Source organism: Taudactylus pleione, unplaced genomic scaffold, assembly GCF_031769625.1.
Source record: "Taudactylus pleione unplaced genomic scaffold, aTauple2 ptg000717l, whole genome shotgun sequence".
Lineage (NCBI taxonomy): Eukaryota > Metazoa > Chordata > Amphibia > Anura > Myobatrachidae > Taudactylus > Taudactylus pleione.
Genome location: NW_028285119.1, coordinates 1,464,698 through 1,487,961, shown reverse-complemented (window position 1 = coordinate 1,487,961; position 23,264 = coordinate 1,464,698). Strand labels below are relative to the sequence as shown.

General features: G+C 41.6%; 1 protein-coding gene across 6 annotated transcripts in view; it reads right to left on the bottom strand.

Moving 5' to 3' along the window:
- Nucleotides 1-23,264, bottom strand: part of RIPOR1 (RHO family interacting cell polarization regulator 1) — a 238,548-nt gene that overhangs the window by 10,199 nt on the left and 205,085 nt on the right. For all 6 annotated transcript variants that reach the window (XM_088456781.1, XM_088456786.1, XM_088456785.1 and 3 more), the window contains 4 exons: nucleotides 17,148-17,306; nucleotides 16,625-16,821; nucleotides 14,673-14,756; nucleotides 13,396-13,486 (listed from right to left, as the gene is read on the bottom strand). In XM_088456781.1, coding sequence (XP_088312907.1) covers nucleotides 13,396-13,486; nucleotides 14,673-14,756; nucleotides 16,625-16,821; nucleotides 17,148-17,306 — 531 coding nt within the window. The remainder of the gene's footprint in view (nucleotides 1-13,395; nucleotides 13,487-14,672; nucleotides 14,757-16,624; nucleotides 16,822-17,147; nucleotides 17,307-23,264) is intronic.

The following is a 23,264-nucleotide window of genomic DNA, read 5'->3' as shown; positions in this document are numbered from 1 at the left end:
ACATATAACCGATCACATATCTCTAAGTATCTTTAAAGTACTCTATAGGTCAAATGGATATTACTTGTAGTCCCATATATAGATAGTTCCTTATGTCTTAATCTTTTTTAAATCAGAGAATCTGGGATATATTTTATAAATAATCACTATCATAAATTATATAGTCCCGAATGTCGCAACTTCAAATATTAATATTGAAATGTATAGAAATAAAGAAATATAAATAGATGGGTCACTCTAAAGGAGCAAAATAATAATAACAATTTAAATCTAAATAAAATAATACTATTAAAATAATATAATCCAAAGTATACTTATTATAATACCCCCTCAAGGGAGAAAAGAAGAAAGAAGAGAAAAGAAAAAAAGCGAAAAAGATCGCTTAACAAATTAGCCTACAGAAGGTATTAACATAAGACTGAGTTCAATTCCATCGACTCATTCAAGCCATCTGGATGTAGCGAATTAAACTGTAACATCCAGTATACCTCCCTGCTACACAAGATATTGAACCTATTCCTGCCCAAAAACGAAGAGAGATAATCTCAAGCAACAAATAGGATTTCACGGAGGGACCCCAAAAAGACGGAGGAGTTCAAGCCCAGAAGGAGACGAGTGGGGAAAAAGAATAAGGAAAAATATAAGTAACCTTTAAATCAGATAGGTACTAAGAATGTTTTTAATATCTCCTCCAAAGAGTTAGATAAGTCTCAACTATCCCTACTTACTAAGGGCCTCAAATTTTCCCCGACTTGTGAACCCAACATATTTGACCTTTATTTTGACCTGAATCGCTCCATACGCACCCTCTGCCGCAAAAGAATTTTTGCTAAAAAACAGCTACACAAACAGAAGGATGAATCAATTCCTATTGTCTTGGACAGTACAGATGACATTATGTTGTCCACTTTGGAAACCCTGTGGGAGGAAAATAACAGCGTCTTGAGAATTCTAACCAATCAATAGAGAAGATAATTTTTTATATTAATACCAGTCGAAATAGATTAAAACTTAAATCACAATTTTTTCCCCGATTGGAGCAAAAAGTAGTAGTGTTGAAGCATTCTACAAAATTACCTTGGATGACTTCAAGACTGTCTGCAGAAAAAAGGTAGTGCAAAATTTAACAGCAAATTCTCCAAACAAGAAAAACAGGCTCTAAGAAAACTGACACAGGACACCTCCCTTGTCTTCAAAGAGGCGGACAAGGGAGGTGGCATTATGGTAATGGATAAGACATATTATATTACTGAGGCTCACAGACAATTGGGGGATAGTCATTTGTATTCTGTTATACCAAGGGACCCTACAAGTACCTTTTTGGCTGACATGAAACACTATTAGATCCGGCTGTTGCCTCTGGGATCATATCCAGAACGGAGTTTAATTTTTTACATCCACATTTTGCAACTGTCCCCACTTTTTTTTTTTTACCCAAAATTCTTAAATCCGTCACTTCACCCCCCAGGTCGTCCGATTATTTCCGGTGTCAATTCTCTTACTTCTAATCTTTCTTTTATTTGGATTCTTTTTACAACCCTGTGTTAGCACCCTGAGGTCACACCTTAGAGATACCACTCATTTTCTTAATTCCATCCAACCCATTGAGTGGAAATCATCTTTTGCCTTTCTTACTCTTGATGTCACTGCGCTATATACCCACATCCCACACATTAAGGGTGTGGAGGCTACAGCCAGGAGACATACGAAGGATGACGACCTTCGGGTGCAACACAGGGATTTTTTACTTCATTGTATGACTTTTCATTCTCAAACACAATTTTCTTCTTTTTCTCGACACTTATTTTTTACAGGTTATGGGAACGGCCATGAGGACCACGTTTGCGCCCAGCTACGCTAACCTATACATGGGAGACTTTGTGGATGCCCATGTGTGGGGGAGTGGGTGGGCTGCGTACCTGGTCTTCTATGGCCATTATATCATTGATCTTTTTATCATTTGGGATGGGGATCTTTCTTCTGCCACTTCCTTTGTCACCTCTTTGAACACTAATTCCTACAATCTTCATTTTACCTTTACTTATCATTCCAGTAAGATTGATATTCTAGATGTGAGCCTCGAGGATCAGGGGAATAAAATAATCACCTCTAAGGCTGGGTACACACGTAAAGATTTTCCGTCCAACCATCCAACTAGTTGATTGGTCGGAATGAAAATCTGGTAAGGTATGAAAGCAAATGACAATCAACAATTTGCTCCCAAATGCCAGAAAATGGACAAAAACTGTTTGTTAAATGTTTGATCTAAATAATTTGTTCAAACTTGTCTGCCATTTTCATCTGTTTTCTGGCATTTAGGAGCAAATTGCTGATCATAAGTTACTCCCATACCTTACCAGATTTTCATTCCAACCAATTAACTAGTTGGATGGTTGGACAGAAAATCTTTGTGTGTATGCAGCATAACTTTATGAAACCTGTCAACACCAATGCTTACCTAGATTATAGGAGCGCCTATTTTGCTCCCTGGAAACGCAATATACCGAAGGGTCAATAGATGTGCTTTCGGCGCAATTGTACTACAGTTGACACCTTCTCTATACAAGCTAATGATATATTGGAACCTTTTAAACAGAGGGGATATCCAGACTACATACTTAAAAAGGCTTATACTGAGGTTCTTCATATGGATCGGTTGAATCTTTTATGCCCCAATACCACCCCATGTAATAATATGGAACGGGAGAGAAATTGGGACATGGCCTTTATATGCAAATATAATAACAGCTCAAGGGAAGTTAGACATAATCACACAAAATTATAGAAGCCTAAGACAGGACAACATATTACAGGATCTTTTACTGTCTAAACCAATAGTCACTTTTCGAAAAAAAAAGTCATTAAAAACAGTCATAGCACCCAGTCACCTTAAGGTCAACAGAGACAATAAGAATCTGACAGGCTTCAATTGGTTATCTTCTAAACCAATGGGGTTTTTCAGATGTGGTAAACCAAAATGTACTGTGTGTTCCCAAATGGCTAGGCAAACCAGAGATATAGTTATACCTGAGCAGGAGGGAAAATATCTTTTGAATTAATTTATTAATTGTGACTCCAAGTATATAGTATATTTACTAACCTGTGATTGTGGGTTGTTGTATGTGGGCCTCACAATTACAACATTAAGAACTCGGTTCATGAAGCATAATAGTGACCCTGCCTGTCTCCGTACTATTGGACTAGAACTTATTCCCGCTACTCCCAGGAGTGGGAATAGACTCAATATCTTGTGTAGTAGGGAGGTATACTGGATATTGCAGTTTTAATTTCAATAATATTTGAAGTTGCGACCGTCGGGACTTTATAACTTATGATAGTGATTATTTATAAAACATATCCCAGATTATCTGATTTAAAAAAGATTAAGACATCAGGAACTATCTACAGTCAGATGCATAAATATTCGGACATTGTCAGAATTTTCATATTTTGTCCTCTCTTCACCACCACAATGGTATTGAAATGAAACAAACAAGATGTGCTTTAACTGCAGACTTTCAGATTTAATTTGAGGGTAATTACATGCAAATCAGGTGAACGGTTTAGGAATTACAACGGTTTATATATGTGCCCCCCACTTTTTAAGGGGCCAAAAGTAATGGGACTATCAACTCAAAAGCTATTTCATGGACAGGTGTGGGCTATTCCCTCGTTATTTCATTATCAATTAAGCAGGTAAAAGGTCTGGAGTTGATTCTAGGTATGACATTTGCATTTGGAATCAGTTGCTGTCGACCTTCAATATGAGATCCATGAGAGCTATCAGTGAAGTAAGCCATCAATAGGCTGAGAAATCAAAACAAACCCATCAGAGAGATAGCAAAAACATTAGGTGTGGCTAAATCAACTGTTTGGAACATTCTTAAAAAGAAAGAACGCACCGGAGAGCTCAGCAACACCAAAAGACCCGGAAGACCACGGAAAACAACTGTGGTGGATGACAGAATAATTATTTCCCTGGTGAAGAAAAACCCCTTCACAACAGTTGGTCAAATCAAGAACACTCTCCAAGAGGTAGGTGTATATGTGTCAAAGTCAACAATCAAGAGAAGACTTCACAAGAGTGAATATAGAGGGTTCACCACAAGATGTAAACCATTGGTGCGCCTCAAAAACAGGAAGACCATATTAGCATTTCCCAAACAACATCTAAAAAAGCCATTACAGTTCTGGAACAACATCCTATGGACAGATGAGACAAAGATCAACTTGTACCAGAGTGATGGGAAGAGAAGAGTATGGAGAAGGAAAGGAACTGCTCATGATCCAAAACATACCACCTCATCAGTGAAGCATGGTGGTGGTAGTGTCATGGCATGGGCATGTATGGCTGCAATTGGAACTGGTTCCCTTGTATTTATTGATGATGTGACAAAAGCAGCAGAATGAATTCTGAAGTGTTTTGGGCAATATTATATGCTCATTCAGTCAAATGCTTCAGAACTCATTGGACGGCGCTTCACAGTGCAGATGGACAATGACCCGAAGCATACTGCAAAAGCAACCAAAGAGTTTTTTAAGGCTAAAAAGTGGAATGTTATGCAATGACCAAGTTAATCCCCTGACCTGAATCCGATTGAGCATGCATTTCACTTGATGAAGACAAAACTGAAGGGAAAATGCCCCAAGAACAAGCAAGAACTGAAGACATTTGCAGTAGAGGCCTGGCACAGCATCACCAGGGATGAAAGCCAGCATCTGGTGATGTCTATGCGTTCCAGACTTAAGGCTGTAATTCCCTGCAAAGGATTTGCAACAAAGTATTAAAAAGTGAAAGTTAGATTTAGGATTGTTTAGTTTGTCCCATTACTTAAAAGTGGGAGGCACATATAGAAACCATTGTAATTCTTACACCGTTCACCTGATTTGGATGTAATTACCCTCAAATTAAATCTGAAGGTCTGCAGTTAAAGCACATCTAGTTTGTTTCATTTCAAAGCCATTGTGGTGGTGAATAGAGGCCAAAATATGAAAATTCTGACAATGTCCCAATATTTATGCACCTGACTGTATATATGGGACTACAATTAATATCCATTTGACCTATAGAGTACTTTAAAGATACTTAGAGATATGTGATCGGTTATATGTATGAGATTTGTTAGAGCTTCCATTTGTTGTGTGAGTAGGGTGACACCTCTCGATGACTGAAATTTGTAATACCTCCGGAGACGTTACTTGGAGAGAAACATTGCTGCAAAACCAACTGAGAATGTTCCCCAGGAACAGTGAGAGATAAAAACAATTTCTGTTCAGATCCTGTGAAGACGATATTGAAATTACTCTGTTGGCCTCTGTTATGGTATTTATTATTCTATTTTGCAACACTTAAAGAACAATAGCAACATATGATCGGGAGGCTTTACTACACCTCTAAGTCTATTGGTACAGGCTTAACCATGTGACCGGACAGATCACGTGGTTATTATTGGTGGAAATGAAAACACGTGACCGGGCCAGTCACATGACCGGGACACCGATAATAAATTGAAATTGCAGCTTAACTTTGAAATACTAGTGTCTCTGATTATTATTTACAAATGAATATATGTATAAACTATTGGGATTAAGATTGCCTGTATATTAGTTTTTAATAGATTTGATGGACGGTTTATTTTTTACCGTGTTTGATGTGTTACATGTGTGTGTAATTTCTAATTAACGAATGGGTACGTAAAGAGATTCTGTGAACACACACTTATGCTTACACTCCTGAGGAAGCTGGGGGACCATACCCCAGCAAAACGCATTGAGATGCTTACCTTTAAAGATTGACTGGATATATATTTTGGACTATTTCATCAGCCCCTCCGGGTAGAATTGCTGGATTGCGGCATTTTGGCCCTTTAGGTGGATAACATCTCATAACCCAGTGTTGGCTAACCTTGACACTCCAGCTGTTGTGGAACTATATATCCCAGCATGCCCTGCCACAGTTTTAGCATGCCCTAATAGCAAAACTGTAGCAGTGCATGCTGGGTTATGTAGTTCCACAACAGCTGGAGTGTCAAGGTTAGCCAACACTGTCATAACCTGAACTACTGCACAGTGGATGCTAAAAAGGAGATCTTGAGAATTTATTTCCACGGATTGGTAACCTTTATGCTGCTTAATTTAATCCCTTGGAATACAGGAGGGGGTCCTAATTTCCGGTTTAAACAAGTTGGGAGTTAATACTGCATTAATTTGCTTTGCATTTGTTTGTGCAACAAGTTTTTTATGCATGAGTGTTGGAAATTTTCTTTTATTGTGCACCAAGTGCATTTTTTAGTGCGCACTATATAACAGTGGAATACATTTATATATGTATATTTCAATTATCAAACTGTCCATCATACTTTTATGTGTTCAACAGGAGAATATTGTCATACTGGCAGAATTAGATTTTTTGCATTTTAAAACACCTGCAATTTCTTGCTTCCATCAGTTGCTTAAAATTCATAAGAATTTACAGAACCATTAACTCTAGATCAGTGGTTCTCAAACTCTGTCCTCAGGACCCCTAACAGTGCATGTTTTTCAGGTCTCACAGAATCACAAATAATTAGCTCCACTTGTGAATGTTTTAAAATGTGTCAGTGAGTAATGATTACACCTGTGCAGCTACCAGGTGACCTGGGAAACGTGAACTGTGTGGGGTCCTGAGGACCGAGTTTGAGAACCACTGCTCCAAAGTCCAAACTTTCACAATATCTGTTTTATTACTCCACAACTCACAGTACATTCATAGTAAAATTATCTTTCACTAAAGATTTCACAGGCATAAGATATTTTGTATCTATACCCAGAGAATGACAATTTCTGATATGAAATCTTTATATTTGGCCACTGCATTGAGGCTGTTCTTTGGTTTCTGACAAAGTTTAATTTGAGAAGCTTGTAATGTTTCTGCAAAAATGTATGACAATTTTATGGGCTCATAATTATTTTAAATGCAAGAATGCATTTTCCTTCTGAGGAGCCATAGGATATGCAGTTGTGGCTCTGAGCTTGGCAAACCTCATCAGGGGCTTTTGTAAATATTGTGTTCTGATTCAACAATCTTTTTACAGATGTGTCCTCATACATCTATCCCTTTTGAGCAATATGGCTATGATACAATTCCTGTGCCGTATACTTTTTTTTCTCAGTTTTGCATCTTTGTTCGCAAATAGTGTACTAGGTACTTACTTAGGATTCATATTCTTTGTCACAAAGGAATTGGCATAAAGTCACAGTTAAACATAACAATGCATGGCTATTTATTGACCTGTCATTTGCTTGTTTAACCTGGATTGTATAGTTTATTTTCAACTTTTCTATTTATTGTGCTACTTTTTCCTTAAATTTGTGTCTTCGTTTGCTTATAGTGTACTAGGCACTTGGCTACTTAGTTGCGCTGTAGGACACTAAACTGGGCTAGATGGCAAGATTTGAAGATAGCTGTATGTGGTAACATCTGCAAGTCAAATAATACATTGATGATCTCATTGTCATTTGGACAGAGACCATGAAGGATTTGGACTATTTTACTTATTATATGAATAATAATAATTTGAATTTGGTTTTTGCAAATACAGTTAGCAATACTTTATTCTTTTTCAGATCTTTCCCTAAATCCAATGTACTGTGAGTTTTCACACCCACTTTAAGGAAGTGGAACCAAATATGTATTTGGATGCACCATGTGGACACAAAATAACTTACCAGAGATTGTTAAAAAAAAAAAAAAATTCTCAATAGTTCTTAAGGCTTAAAAATAACTGCATACTGGATAGGGTTTTTACTGGTTTTAAAGGATTCCCTTTCTTCACACAGAAAGTTGATCTAATTTCTGGCTACATGAAAGACTATAAGAAAATTGTATAAATTAAGAAGAATTTTTCAGATATTAAAAAATTAGACCCTCTCCTTGTGCCTATATGGAAAACCCCACATTCATAAACACTAACGTTTCCACTGAAGGCATATCCAACTGGCTGCAAGGGTGCAAAGTTAGCGGCGGTAGTGTGTGCGGGGAGGGGGTGCAGGGTTAGGAGTAGTGTAGGTAGTGTGTGCGGGGAGGAGAAGCAAGGTTAGGGGTAATGTAGTGTGTGCGGGGAGGAGGTGCGGGGTTAGGAGTAGTGTAGTGCAGGTAGTGTGTGTGGGGAGGAGAAGCAAGGTTAGGGGTAATGTAGTGTGTGCGGGGAGCGGGTGCAGGGTTAGGAGTAGTGTAGTGTAGGTAGTGTGTGCTGGGAGGAGAAGCAAGGTTAGGGGTAATGTAGTGGAGGGGATGCAGGGTTATGGGCAGTGTAGTGCAGGTAGTGTGTGCGGGGAGCGGGTGCAGGGTTAGGAGTAGTGTAGGTAGTGTGTGCGGGGAGGAGAAGCAAGGTTAGGGGTAATGTAGTGGAGGGGATGCAGGGTTAGGCGTAGGGTAGTGTAGGTAGTGTGTGCGGGGAGGAGAAGCAATTTTAGGGGTAATGTAGTGTGTGCGGGGAGGAGGTGCAGGGTTAGGAGTAGTGTAGGTAGTGTGTACGGGGAGGAGAAGCAAGGTTAGGGGTAATGTATTATGTGCGGGGAGGAGGTGCAGGGTTAGGAGTAGTGTAGGTAGTGTGTGCGGGGAGGAGAAGCAAGGCTAGGAGTAATGTAGTATGTGCGGGGAGGAGATGTAGGGTTAGGTGTAGTGTAGGTAGTGTGTGCGGGGAGGAGAAGCAAGGTTAGGGGTAATGTAGTGTGTGCGGGGAGGAGGTGCAGGGTTAGTAGTGTGTGCGGGGAGGAGAAGCAAGGTGAGGGGTAATGTAGTGTGTGCGGGGAGGAGGTGCAGGGTTAGGAGTAGTGTAGTGTAGGTAGTGTATGCGGGGAGGAGAAGCAAGGTTAGGGGTAATGTAGTGTGTGCGGGGAGGAGGTGCAGGGTTAGGAGTAGTGTAGTGTAGGTAGTGTGTGCGGGGAGGAGAAGCAAGGTTAGGGGTAATGTAGTGTGTGCGGGGAGAAGCAAGGTGAGGGGTAATGTAGTGTGTGCGGGGAGAAGCAAGCTGAGGGGTAATGCAGTGTGTGCGGGGAGGAGGTGCAGGATTATGGGTAGTACATGTCCTGTGCCCGGACGGTCTATGAAAGCTGTTGGCGACACTGAAGAAAAGAACCGGAGGAGGACAGCGCTGCAGAAGGTGAGTAATTAAAGACTAATTAAGCTAATTAGAAACTCCAATTGCTTAATTAGTCATTGGGGAAAAGGGGTGTGTTCAAAGGATTCTAGAGCAAGTGCCAACAATATTTCCTTAAAATGTGGATTTTAGGAAAAATTGGACGTGCTCTGGAGAAGATAAAAAAAAAATAAACATGCACCTAATTGAATACCAAAAAGCTCACACCTGTGGGAAAAAACAGGCAGGTTTGAGATTTTTGGTAAACTTGCACCTAATTGAATATGCCCCCTAATGTAACAAGAAATATGCTTTTAAAAATATTGTAAAATGTTTCTATTTATTCAAACCTGTATCATTTGCATGTATATACACACCTCTGATGAATCGACCCACGTGATAGGTCGAGAAACGCGTCAGTTGACTGTGACTCATAACAAGAAGTGCTGGGACGCTGATAATCCGGACACACGCAGATACTGAGCGAGCATACTGCAGCCATACTGCTGGAAGCTGAAGGCGGCTTGTGAAGGGTGAGAACACAGCTCACCTCTATTATTCTAATAGCAGCGCTTGAAAGACCGGGACTTATCCCCACCTACCAACACTTCTCCATTATCGTGGCTGGCCACCGCTGACTGGGGATATGGGAACGTGTATAAGGTAAACCCAGCTTGTTCTAAAAACTGCAGCATGACTTGTAATACATCCATTTAATAACTTGCTGCACTGACTTAATATTGAATGTCCTATCTACTAACAGCTTCTTGACTAGAGATTAACCAATATTACTTGCTGCTATTCGTTAACCAAATGTCTGCTGGTTGCTGCTACTAATTACCCATTGACTGCATATATTGTGGTTTGATATTGTATGATTTACCTACTAACAGCTGCTTGAATAGAGATTAACCAAAGGACTCACTTGCCGCAATTTTCTAGCCAAAAATCTGCTGGTTACTACTACTAATCGGATATTATGGTCTGTTCCTATGTGACTGCTTGCTCAGAATAACCTTCTAATTTGAAGCTTACAGTGATAATTTGACATTATTGAATATTACAGCCATCTCCACAGCTATCACACACACCTGATTTTGTGGATAGATATTATATAGGCTATTTTATGGTTACATTTTATCCATGTTATATATATTTTTTATTGGTTCTTATTGATTACATTTTATTTACTTGAACCCAGCGCTCTCTTCTATTTCTTATTGCATGTATAATACCCCTTGAACACCAAAATCCCTTTTCTGACCTGTGGTTTGGAACACTGTTCCAGTACGGGCCAGACTCCTTTCAGACAGCGGCTCTGACCTGGGTTATTCCCAGGTCAGCACCATTTACATTGCACACGGGTGCAGTGGTGCGCTCCTGCCGATGCTTGGAGATGACATCATCACTGAGCCCGGTTATCCGCGTCTTCCTATGCTGTGAAGAGGAACCGGGTCGGATGATCTGGGTCACCCAATCACACTGCAGGGTTACACGAGTTCAGCCCTGCTTGCTACCTGGGTTGGATTGCCAGGGCACTCGACCTGGGAATCCAACCCTGGCCCCTTTTACACTGAGCCGTGACCTGTGTTCACATGGCAATAACCCAGGTTATTTGGCCAGTGTAAGAGAGGTAGAAGTAGCAGTTAAATTAGGTTATTTGCACATGCATTTCATTAGGACATATAACTTATGGTAATGGAAACCCCTGTATGGATTCTATAAAGTGTATATTTTGCTACAGGGCCAGTATGGAGTGTTCTCTAGATGCCTGTTGAAGGAGCCTCCCTCTGTGTAGTAGAAATACACAGAGCTATTACCCAATATATGCCTATACTTGTGGCTCTGTAAGTGCAGGCATTATTTTATTTTCACACTCTATCTATTCCCCTTCTGACTGAGGAAAACACTACTTTGACTCAAGGTGAACAGGTAGGTTGCCAGACGACTGAAGTGCTATGTGCTCCAGTTATTCCTTTCTGCACAACTGGCCAGGTATTATGGCTATTTTTAAACATATAGATTTTTCACACTTTTTGTTGTGTGTTATTTTTGTTCAGTTTTCGTAAGGCGAAAGACAGGCTATATTATGCACTATTCTCCAACCGTATTTTTGGAGGCTCCCTTCGAGGAGGCCTGAAGATCTCTTTCCTTGAAGGGAGCTTTGGCTGGACTCCGGGGAAAAATGGTACCTACTCGACATTTGTAGCAAAAGTGGGTCTAAATTAGGGATGTGCGCCGAACCATTTTTGCCGGGTTTGGATTTGGCTCTAATTCATCGTCCGGCTTTGTATTTGCCAAACTGCGGTGACTGGCTTTGGATTTGGGTTTTTTACAAAAATTGACCATAAAAAGCTAAAATCACAAATGGTTTTTTTTTCTTCCTAGAGTATTATTAACCTCAATAACATTAATTTCCTATCAATTTAGACCACCTCACAGCTTATAATATTGTTTTCACCATTATTGGCCAAAGGTTGCAGTGAGCTGACTGGTCACTAAGCGACAGAGCAGCGGCGCAGCGACACGAACACCACAGTTTAAAGCACATCTATGGCACATTGCCACACAGCAGTGGCAGAAATGAAAAATAGTGCAAGATGGAATTGTCCTTGGGCCCTCCCACCCACCCAGTGGGGTATGGCCAGCAGAATCACAGTACTTGTTTACAAAGTGGGCTTATTCACATTACACCATAAAGTAGTGTCTATTATTTATGTTACGAGACACAGTAGTGCCCCTTTTTACACACTGCCCACAGTTGTGACCCTTATACAATGCCCACAGTAGTAGTGCCACTTACACAATGCCCACAGCAATAGTGTCCCTTACACAATGCCCCCAGTAGTGGTGCCCCCTATGCAGTGCCCTTAGTAGTAGGGCCCCCAGTAGTAATGCCCCTAGTAGTGTGCCCCCATTAGTATGACCCCTTACACACACACACACACAAAAAAGATTAAAAAAAAAAAAAAAAACCTTACCTGAATCCCCGCTCCTGCCGCCGTCCGATCTGCTCTATCACACGCTGCGGAGGGAGCCAGAAGACGGAGCTCATGAGTGAGCTCCAGCTGGCTACCTCCGTGCAGCAGCCAATGAGAGTCTGTCTGACTCTCATTGGCTGCTATAACAAACACACAGCGGCCGCTGGCGGCTGTGTGTTTGTTTCTGTGTAGGGCAGACTGCTATCACTGCGTTCTACCCTACACTAGTGGGGCCTTGACGTCGGATTCTCTTACGAATCCGACATCGGGAGGCCGCCGTTCGACCTCGAAGGAGGATCCGAGTCAAACGGGGAACACCTGAACAGCGTTGGGGTGGACTCGGATCCCCAATGTTTGGAGCGGTTCGGATTCCACAGAATCCGAACCGCTCATCTCTAGTCTAAAGACCTTTGTTCCCCAAGGAACCTTAAGTCATGAACATGAAGTGGCATCTGAGAGCAGCAGGTCACGTCAGATCTGCTGCAAAGGACGCTGGGAAAAGGGGACGGAGCCAGCACCGGGTGCCAGGCAGACAGCAGGGAAGTATGCAACTTCCCTGGTCTGCTTGCGGTACAGATTATGCCATCCTCAGATGGCGAATCTGTACACAGCAGAGGAGCGGAAAGCTGAGATTTCCGTTCATATATGATTTGCACTCACCGTACAAAAGTATTGTGATGAGATTCATCCACGGAGCAGGGGTGCCGCTGGAGAAGGAATAACCTTCTCCACGGTAACTTGCTCCATGAATGGCATGATGCAGAGAAGAGCCCTGTTTTCAGCTAAACAGGGCTCTTCTCTGCTTCATGAATAGACCCCTCTGTTATTAAGCTGTTACGCTGAACAATTAGACAAAGTGAGGGCATTATTTTTAGCATTACTGAACTGAAGGTTGTTCAAAAGAATGGTGATCATTCCTCACTCATCCTACAATACAAAAATAATAACTAATATTCACAAGTAAATGAAGAAAAGGTGTTGTAACCCATGGCAACCAAATTCTCTTAATTGTACTAGAAAAATTTGAATTTGTCTGGTTGCTGTTGGCAGCACCAAGGACATATAATCCTATAAATCATAAATAATTCTACAAATCACCTGAAAATTCCTGATCTGCAAATACAATATCTTTACAAATATAACTGAAAGAATTTTCCATTGAAGTATAAGGGTCAGTTGATGTAATTATTATTATGCTTATATACCTAGTTAAACAGACACAAGTAGTCTTTGCTAACTAGTTACCTGTATAGCGACTCTCACACCATTTTACTGTTCATATTTTTCATACTTACCAAATAGCATCAGACTATGTTTGGCAGCCTCTTTAACTTCATCTTTGTCAGTTTGGCACAGATAAACTAGTTGGTCTATGCTTTCTTTGGCCTGTGGGTGTACAGAATTTAATAATGTATTAAAATACACCAAAACACCAGTCTCTTAACATAGGGTTTCCAAACCAACACCTGCCCTTCACACCCTACATAGGGGTCTATTCATAAAGAACATGAAGTGGCTCACGATAAATATCACTATATAATTACATCACATCGATGCGATATATAGTGATGTTTCAAAGCTATTGATGTACACTTACCTATCCGGCGTCTTCGGGCGACGTACGGCCCCTCCGCGATCCTTGTACGCAGTGAGAGTACAAACATATCGGGTGCCCGATATGCCTGCTTCTCACTGCGCATGCCCCGGTGCCTGAGAGCAGCAGTTCACGTCAGAGGTGCTGCAAAAAACGCTGGGAAAAGGGGGCGGAGCCAGTGCCGGGTGCTGGACTGATAGCAGGGAAGTATGCAACTTCCCTGCTCGGTTCGGCTTACGGTACCGATTACGCCATCCTCAGATGGTGAATCTGTACCCCAGAAGGGGAAAGGAAAGCTGAGCTTTCTGTTCCCTTTATGAATCACACTCACCATACAAACGTACAGTGATGCGATTCATCAATGGAGCAGGGGCGCTGCTGGAGAAGGAATAACCTTCTCCACGGTAACTTGTTCCATGAATTGCACGAAGCAGAGAAGACCCCTGATTTCAGCTAAAAAGGGCTCTTCACTGCTTTATGAATAGAGCCCATAGGGTTTCCAAGCCCATACCTGCTCTACAAAGTGTGAAGAGCAGATCATCTGAGTTCAAGTTATAACTCTTTATATCAATGTTCCTCTATACCCGTAGCTTACTTTCGTCTGATCGCGTTATGCCTCGGTCATATTTCACCAAGCTTTATTTAGTATACACAGCCTAGTCAATAGAGGAGCTGCCAGAAGCAAATATGAAGGCATGTTCTTCTGAATTACATAGCTAAACATCTAGGCCTACATTTACTAACAAGTTTTATCACCAAAACGAGTGATAATTTCACGGTGTATGATAAATGGTGCTCCAGCCAATCACCTCCTAACTGTCATTTTTCTAAAAGTTGACAGTTGGGAGCTGATTGGCTGGAGCACCATTTATCATACACAGTGAAATTTATCACTTGTTTTGGTGATAAAACTTGTTAGTAAATGAGGCCCATATATTGAAGAATGTGGATTATATATTTCTTCAGGTTACTGCTTACCTTTAAACACCCAAGTGCTGCACAACCAGCAACTCGCATATTTACATCTTCATCTTCCAGCTGCTCCAAGAAACACACAAGAGCCTATAACACAAATATTTAGGAGTGTTAGGAAGTATAGCACTGTATTCAGTACCTAGGACTGGATGGGTAGGTGTCTGGGGTGTCTACCCATCTTGAACTCACCTGCATCTACATCCGCCCCAATCCGGGCACCTGAATGGCAGCAGCAGCGCTTAACCGGTCGCTGGTCCCCACTCACACCAGCCCCAGCCTCTGCCAAACGACAGCGCTGCATGTGCTCATCACACCACCGCACACAGCACAGGTTTCACCTGCACTGCATCCACGGACGTGAGCCACTGAAACAGTGCACGTCCCCCACCGCGGCATCATACTGGACTTTGAGAAGAACTGATCCCACACCAACGGACCTGGGCACCTACCGGTAGGTCAGCACCCATTCTCCTCACCAGTGCGGGACACCGCAAAGTGGGAGCACCCCTTATCACCTCCAACATGGCATCCCAGTTCAGAAGTCTGTCGACCATAGGTCCAGCAGGGAAGCATGCAGTAGACACGACCACATGTCAAGGAGCCCTCTGAAAGGGTTGACCCTACTCCCCACACTGTAGATACGCCCTGTCACCCCAGTATATTGTTTTTATCCCTAAATCTACTGTAAGTGAACTTAATTTTCTCAGATGAGAGAGAATTTTATACTATATTGAATTTGATCTATTTTATTTTCATTGGCAATAGATAAGAAACACAAAGTGATAACTACAGATATGTCCACATACATCTTACCTCCGCGTGCTACAAGTCGCGTTAAACATAACGCGTGAGCGCCTTGGGACTAGGTAGCGCAAGGCGTCTTTTTGTGCAACTTTGTACCCTCAAATGCGTCTTATTCACAAAGTGTTGGGAATAAAACACACAAGAAGCTTCTGCTGATTAAAATTATATGCGGTATGCCTATATTCTGTGTGCAACTGCGGGTGTATCTGCATGAGAAGTGCTACGTTACAGTGTCAGCAACTGTGAGACTAACGTGGCATACACCCGCAGTCGCACACAGAATATAGGCATACCGCATATAAGTTTAATCAGCAGAAGCTTCTTGTGCGGTCTATTCGCATCACTTTGTGAATGAGATGCTTTTGAAGGTAAAAAGACATACGAAAAGTGCATGGCGCAACTAACGTAGAAGGACTGTTTAACGCGAAAGGAAGTAAGATGTACGTGGACACATCTGTACAACATATTAAAGTGTGCAAAATGTAACTATGTTTTATTTATTTATTTCGCTTAATAACCAACCTAATTGTTCTGAAAAGAAATGGAGAACATTGAAGATGAGGAATTCTATTTGGAGTCATGGTGTTTTTTTAAATACATTTAGTGGAAACTTCCTAATGAAGGGGCTTCCAAATGCTGGGTACACACCTGGGCGACTTGTCCGCCGGCCTAGGAATCCGCCAACCGAGCGGCTGCATGGTAATCTAATACACAGTTACCAATCTGCCACTCAATGTGTCTGTGCTAACATCACAACTGGGCGGGAATTTAAATTCACCCGCCCAGTTGAGATGTCAGTTACCGGTGGTCTCTGCAGCAAGTGCACGAGTGGTCGGTAGGTCACCTGTATACACAGCCAGATACACTGATATATCTCCAAGATATCGGCATCGTCTGTGCTGCAGGGCCGATGTGATGTCTGAACGACGTTGTTCACAACCATATTGTCTGGACACACCCGCCAATGTATTATCGCATAGTGTGTACCCAGCATTACTCTCCTCTAGATGTAGATTTCCTTCTTTACTATCTTCCTCTAAAGAAATAAGCAGTATGCATTACCAATAACAAAATAACCAACAAAAACTACTTCCTAGAATTTTTAGAATGCTAAATTGAAGGTAACTAGATATAAAAAACACCTAACTTACCCTCTCCCTAAACTGTTGCTGCTCAGAGAAGGTTCTAAGGAACGAGGACACAGCATTGATGACTCTGCTGTTTCCATTAGTGAGTAAAAGGCTTAAAGTCTTGAACGCTTGCTTTTGCATGCAGCTCTCTGGTACTCGCTTCAAGGCTTTTAGAACTACATTCTGGTCATCTGAGTTCAAGTTTTGCACAAAGAGTACTGTGAAAAAAAGTTGTACTTAAAGGAAACATTGATATGAGATGAGCTCTATAGAGAAAAGAATATTACTGCATAGTCAAGAGTTTACTAAAACTATAAACTTATTCAGCTATTAGAAAATGTTAACAAACAGTAGATACAGCTCCGAATTCTATAGCAGGAGGTAGAAAGAAAATGTATATGAACATTTGTTTGAAAAAACTATTTTACACAGACCATATCTATTTCACTAAATAAAATGAGAAAAAAAACATTGTGCACAAATCATCTCATGCAGTAAAATGCTGCCTTCTTATGGAAGTTCTAAGACCAATTTAACTCTCTACCTTCTTTTGCCAACTCAAGAATAAGGGCATCTAAAGTAGTGACAGCGATCGATTCAAAGTGGCTCCAATACTGAAAGATTGTCATCTGATCGCTAGAAGTATTCCTGGTTCTCCTGGGCAATTTCCGGTCCAAAATATCTTCTACCAGCCTTGCAAACACTGCAAAACAGCAAAGTGCTTTCACATGAAAATTCAAACTAATATGTACTGTACAAAACACAATAATGATTACAGTGGGTACCAATACATACACAAAATGTGGGTATCATGAAGGGTGTGGTATATTGTGTTGACATTCATAATGCAGACAAGACCGTAATGTCATTATGATTGGCATGTCAACATTCATTATGTCAACATGATTAGAATGTCGAAAAATGTTTTTTTTGTAGCCCAGTGGTGACTTACAAATGTGTCCTCATCTATCCTCGAAACGCCATAGAGTGTGATATGCCTGGTGTGAGTGAGCCGTCAGATCCCGTGCAACTCTGCTAGCATCGGGCGTCTTTTTTTTGCCTGAAAATGCATCTAAGTCGCAATGCGATGTGACAAGGATGCACCAGAGACTGTGCTGATTAATAGGATATGTGACTCTTATACAGTATATGTGTGTACGACTGAGAATGGAAACGGAACTTGGCATGGAAAGAAGCTGTGGTCGCTGCATCGTAGCACTGCGCATGCTGATTGAGAGACGAAACAGTTGCACCAAACAGTTACAAGCTTTAGCTCCCAGGATGCACTGGGTCCTCCTCCATATATACCCCACCCCTGGCTACAGGCATTCAGTTACCAAGCCCAAGGCAGGAGAAGGCTAGAGGAGAAGGAAGGACCATTGTACCACAGAAACACTCTCTCTAAGAAGAGGGAATCATTGAAACACAAAAGAAAAAGAACACCCAACAACACCAGGTGTGTTAGGGTGCGTACCCTGTGGACCTCAAAGAAAGAGTTAACAAAGGTATGTTATACCATGACTCTTATTTTCTTCTTCGGGGTCCATAGGGTCCACAGTAATTACCTTGGGGATGTCCCAAAGCAGTTCCCTTAAGGGTGGGGACGCTCCTGTTTAGTAGAAAGGAGAATCCGATGCCCAAAGGAAGCATCCTGAGAGGCAAATGTATCCAAATGCATAAAATATGAGAAAAATGTGGACGGAAGACCACATGGCTGCCTTGCACAATTGTTTAGCAGAGGCACCACGACGAAACGCCCACGATGGTCCCACGGATCGAGTAGACTGTGCTGTCACTGTGTTTGGAACAGATCAGAGAGATCAGCTTGTGTGTAAAGCTTGAGAAATCGTTATACGAAGCCACCTAGCTAGAGTCTGTTTGTTGGATAGAAATTGAATACCACCTGCGCTTACTCTTGGGGTAGTAGTATGAGCAGCGGGCACTAGGAGTAATCCCCACTCCTAATTAGCATAAGTAAAAACAATAGTTGTGCCTGCGCTTGAAAGATGATGAGGTGGTTATGAGATAAATGAGTAGAGATAACTAAGTGTAAATGGTAAGTATTTTACTTATTTATAAGTTGCAGAGTTATTATGGAGTCACAGTGCTCCTTGTCTGCTAAACACTTATGATGCAGGGTGGGTAGGGGGGAAGGTATAGGGAAGGGGGATAGTGATAGATCCCGGACTGAATCCGGAGGTGTCTAGTGCCAAAATGGTTGGGACTAGTCATTGTTGTTAGAGGGTGTTGTGTGCGTATAGCACAATGCATATGATCATTGAGGGTGGGTAATTGTCACATGGAGAATCCAGATAGATAGTGGAGAAAAAAAAAAGCGGCTGGTTAGCCTTCTTCAGGGACTTGATGTAAGTAAGTTGGTAGCTCCCTTTATGCCAAAGGAACTACCAACTCACTTACATCAAGTCCCTGAAGAAGGCTAGCCAGCCGCTACGCGTTGGACAGAGACAGTCCTACACACACCATTATCTTTATTGATTTATTGCCAGCGAAACCACCAACGAACCCACTGACTTTGTCCGGCACACAGCATACGTACACACCCGGAGTTGCATAATAGAACTACATTTCCCAAGTTTCCCCACCGGCTGGTGGGTCGAGCAGTCGGCTACGTCATCAAGTCAGCCGGGACCACGTAATAGCAAGGAAGCGTGGGCTCCATCAGACGTCGCCGTGGCCAGCGAACAGGAAGGAACCACAGCGAGTGTGTAACGCAGCATTCACTCAAGCAGCAGGTCGAATACTATCAAGCCATCAAGGACAGTGGAGGATCGTGGTGTTTCACAGGACATAGGGTAAGCTGACGGACTGGAGGGCACGGGACGCCACCCCCCCATGCCCCCCCCCAGAGCACCATTACCTAGATTTTTTTTCTATCATTTTTTATCTATCTTTTATCCTAATTTTATTTATTTTTTTCCCACTATCTATTTGGATGCTCCATGTGACAATTACCCACCCTCAATGATCATATCCATTGTGCTATACGCACACAACACCCTCTAACAACAATTACTAGTCCCAACCATTTTGGCACTAGACACCTCCGGATTCAATCTGGGATCCATCACTATCCCCCTTCCCTATACCTTCCACCCTACCCACCCTGCATCCAGGGCTGCCAAGAGAAATCCTGGGCCCCCTGTTACAACAAGTTCCCGGGGCCCCCCCAGCCATACACAGCACTTGACATTTTCGCCGTCTATTGCAGAGGGAAAAAGAGCAAGATCTTAATAACCGCAGCACATAGCAGCCGGATTAGTGTTTAAGCTAGACCACGGGTAGGGCAGGGTGCTGAGGGTGCAGGGAGTCTCTTAAAATTGGGTAGCCTACCGGGAGCACTACTGGATACTATTGTCTACTGTGCATCTCAGCTGTCCTGTCAATGGTTGTAGAGTTCATCCCCCCAGGACCCAATTATTTTCTGGGGTACAGGTTGCACTAAAGAACAGAAGTAGGATCACTAAATAAATATATATATATACATATATATATATATATATATATATATATATATATACACATACATATATGTGTGTGTGTGTGTGTAATTTTACACACTTATGTGTATATATAACACACACAAATATATATATATAACTGAATTTTCATATTTTGGCCTCTATTCACCACCACAATGGCTTTGAAGTGAAAAAAACAAGATGTGCTTTAACTGCAGACTTTCAGATTTAATTTGAGGGTAATTACATCCAAATCAGGTGAACGGTGTAAGAATTACAACGGTTTCTGTATGTGCCTCCCACTTTTTAAGGGGCCAAAAGTAATGGGACAAACTAAACAATCCTAAATCTAACTTTCACTTTTTAATACTTTGTTGCAAATCCTTTGCAGGCAATTACAGCCTGAAGTCTGGAACGCATAGACATCACCAGACACTGGCTTTAATCCCTGGTGATGCTCTGCCAGGCCCCTACTGCAAATGTCTTCAGTTCCTGCTTGTTCTTGGGGCATTTTCCCTTCAGTTTTGTCTTCATCAAGTGAAATGCATGCTCAATCGGATTCAGGTCAGGGGATTGATTTGATCATTGCATAACATTCCACTTTTTAGCCTTAAAAAACTGTTTGGTTGCTTTTGCAGTATGCTTCGGGTCATTGTCCATCTGCACTGTGAAGCGCCGTCCAATGAGTTCTGAAGCATTTGACTGAATATGAGCATATAATATTGCCCAAAACACTTCAGAATTCATTCTGCTGCTTTTGTCAGCAGTCACATCATCAATTAATACAAGGGAACCAGTTCCATTGGCAGCCATACATGCCCACGCCATGACACTACCACCACCATGCTTCAATGATGAGGTGGTATGTTTTGGATCATGAGCAGTTACTTTCCTTCTCCATACTCTTCTCTTCCCATCATTCTGGTACAAGTTGATCTTGGTCTCATCTGTCCATAGGATGTTGTTCCAGAACTGTAATGGCTTTTTTAGATGTTGTTTGGCAAACTCTAATCTGGTCTTCCTGTTTTTGAGGCTCACCAATGGTTTACATCTTGTGGTGAACCCTCTATATTCACTCTTGTGAAGTCTTCTCTTGATTGTTGACTTTGACACATATACACCTACCTCTTGGAGAGTGTTCTTGATTTGGCCAACTGTTGTGAAGGGGTTTTTCTTCACCAGGGAAATAATTATTCTGTCATCCACCACAGTTGTTTTCCGTGGTCTTCTGGGTCTTTTGGTGTTGTTGAGCTCTCCAGTGCGTTCTTTCTTTTTAAGAATGTTCCAAACAGTTGATTTGGCCACACCCTATGTTTTTGCGATCTCTCTGATGGGTTTGTTTTGATTTTTCAGCCTAATGATGGCTTGCTTCACTGATAGTGACAGCTCTTTGGATCTCATATTGAGAGTCGACAGCAACTGATTCCAAATGCAAATGTCACACCTAGAATCAACTCCAGACCTTTTACCTGCTTAATTGATAATGAAATAACGAGGGAATAGCCCACACCTGTCCATGAAATAGCTTTTGAGTTGACAGTCCCATTACTTTTGGCCCCTTAAAAAGTGGGAGGCACATATAGAAACCGTTGTAATTCCTACACCGTTCACCTGATTTAGATGTAATTACCCTCAAATTAAATCTGAAAGTCTGCAGTTAAAGAACATCTTGTTTGTTGCATTTCAAAGCCATTGTGGTGGTGAATAGAGGCCAAAATATGAAAATTCTGTCAATGTCCCAATATTTATGCACATGCATACACACACATTATTTATATATAGATATATATGTTAGTACTATATATATATATATATATACACACATACATATACACACACACACACATATATATATATATATATATATCTCAGAGACCCTGCAGGCAGAGGAGATAGCAAGAAGAAAAACTGTCATCGCTGTCGACCACATAAGGTCTACTGATTTCAGGGGTTCAAATGGGGGGGCCTGTAGAGCCGTGAGAACCAAAGACAACTGGGGTTACATGCAGATATGCATCCTGTATGTCCAGGGAACCATGAAATCCCCAGGTTCCATTGCCAGCATTATTGCCCGTAGAGTCTACATAGGGAATTTGGGCACATGGACAAACCTGTTGAGAGATTTCCGTTTCAGAATAGAGCGATGAAACTCATCTAGCTTCTGAATCAAAAACAAATCTGAGTAATAACTCCTTCCTTGTTAACCAAAGGAACCGGGAATATCACCCCTGAATTTAGAATCCTGAATGGTCTACTAGAGAGGAAAGGGCCTAGATAGCATCTGATGGGTGAGTTGTGCAAACAACTTTCTGGGAAGTAAACCTTTAAGAAGCTGTCATGTAAAAATCCACAGTAGGGAGGGGGATTTCCCACCTATTGCACTCTCCCTGTGGGAGAGGGTAAAAAGACGCTAGTCTTTTTGGAATCTGCAACAGTTCATCTGGAGTGTTGCATACTTCCCTCATAAACTCAGTGAGCTGTACAGATTGAGGTACTCCAGCCTAAATCACCTTCTGGTGTCTGAACACCAGATTTATTAGGTTCTAAGGCTGGGTACACACAAAGATTTTCTATCCAACCATCCTACTAGTTGATTGGTTGGAATGAAAATCTGATAATGTATGGGAGTAAATGATGATCAGCAATTTGCTCCTAAATGCCAGAATACAGATGAAAATGGTCATTCAGACAAGTTTGTTAAATGTTTGATCTAAACAATTTGTTCAAACAACAGTTTTTGTCCATTTTCCGGCGTTTGGGAGCAAATTGCCGATTGTCATTTGTTTTCATACCTTACCAGATTTTCATTCCAACCAATCAACTAGTTGGATGGTTGGACAGAAATATGCACCTTTTGGAGCCGGTACTTCATCTTCTATAATGAGGATTGAATCAACCGCCCCTGCTAGAGAGGAACATCCACTGAGGAATGACGCTCCTCCTCTCGGAGATAGGCCCAGAGGGAGAAACGTAAAAAATAATGGTAAAGGATATTTTTGTGGGCGCACAAGCTGCCGTCATGTGGTCAATTAACCCAAAAGATGGATATCACTCAAATTCAAAGTTAGACAACAAGAAAATAAAAATTGGAAAAGACCATAAATGGAGCTGATGAACAAAAATATACACACAATACTGGTACGTCCCTTAGTTATATGAGGTCCTGGTTTTGAGATGCCAGT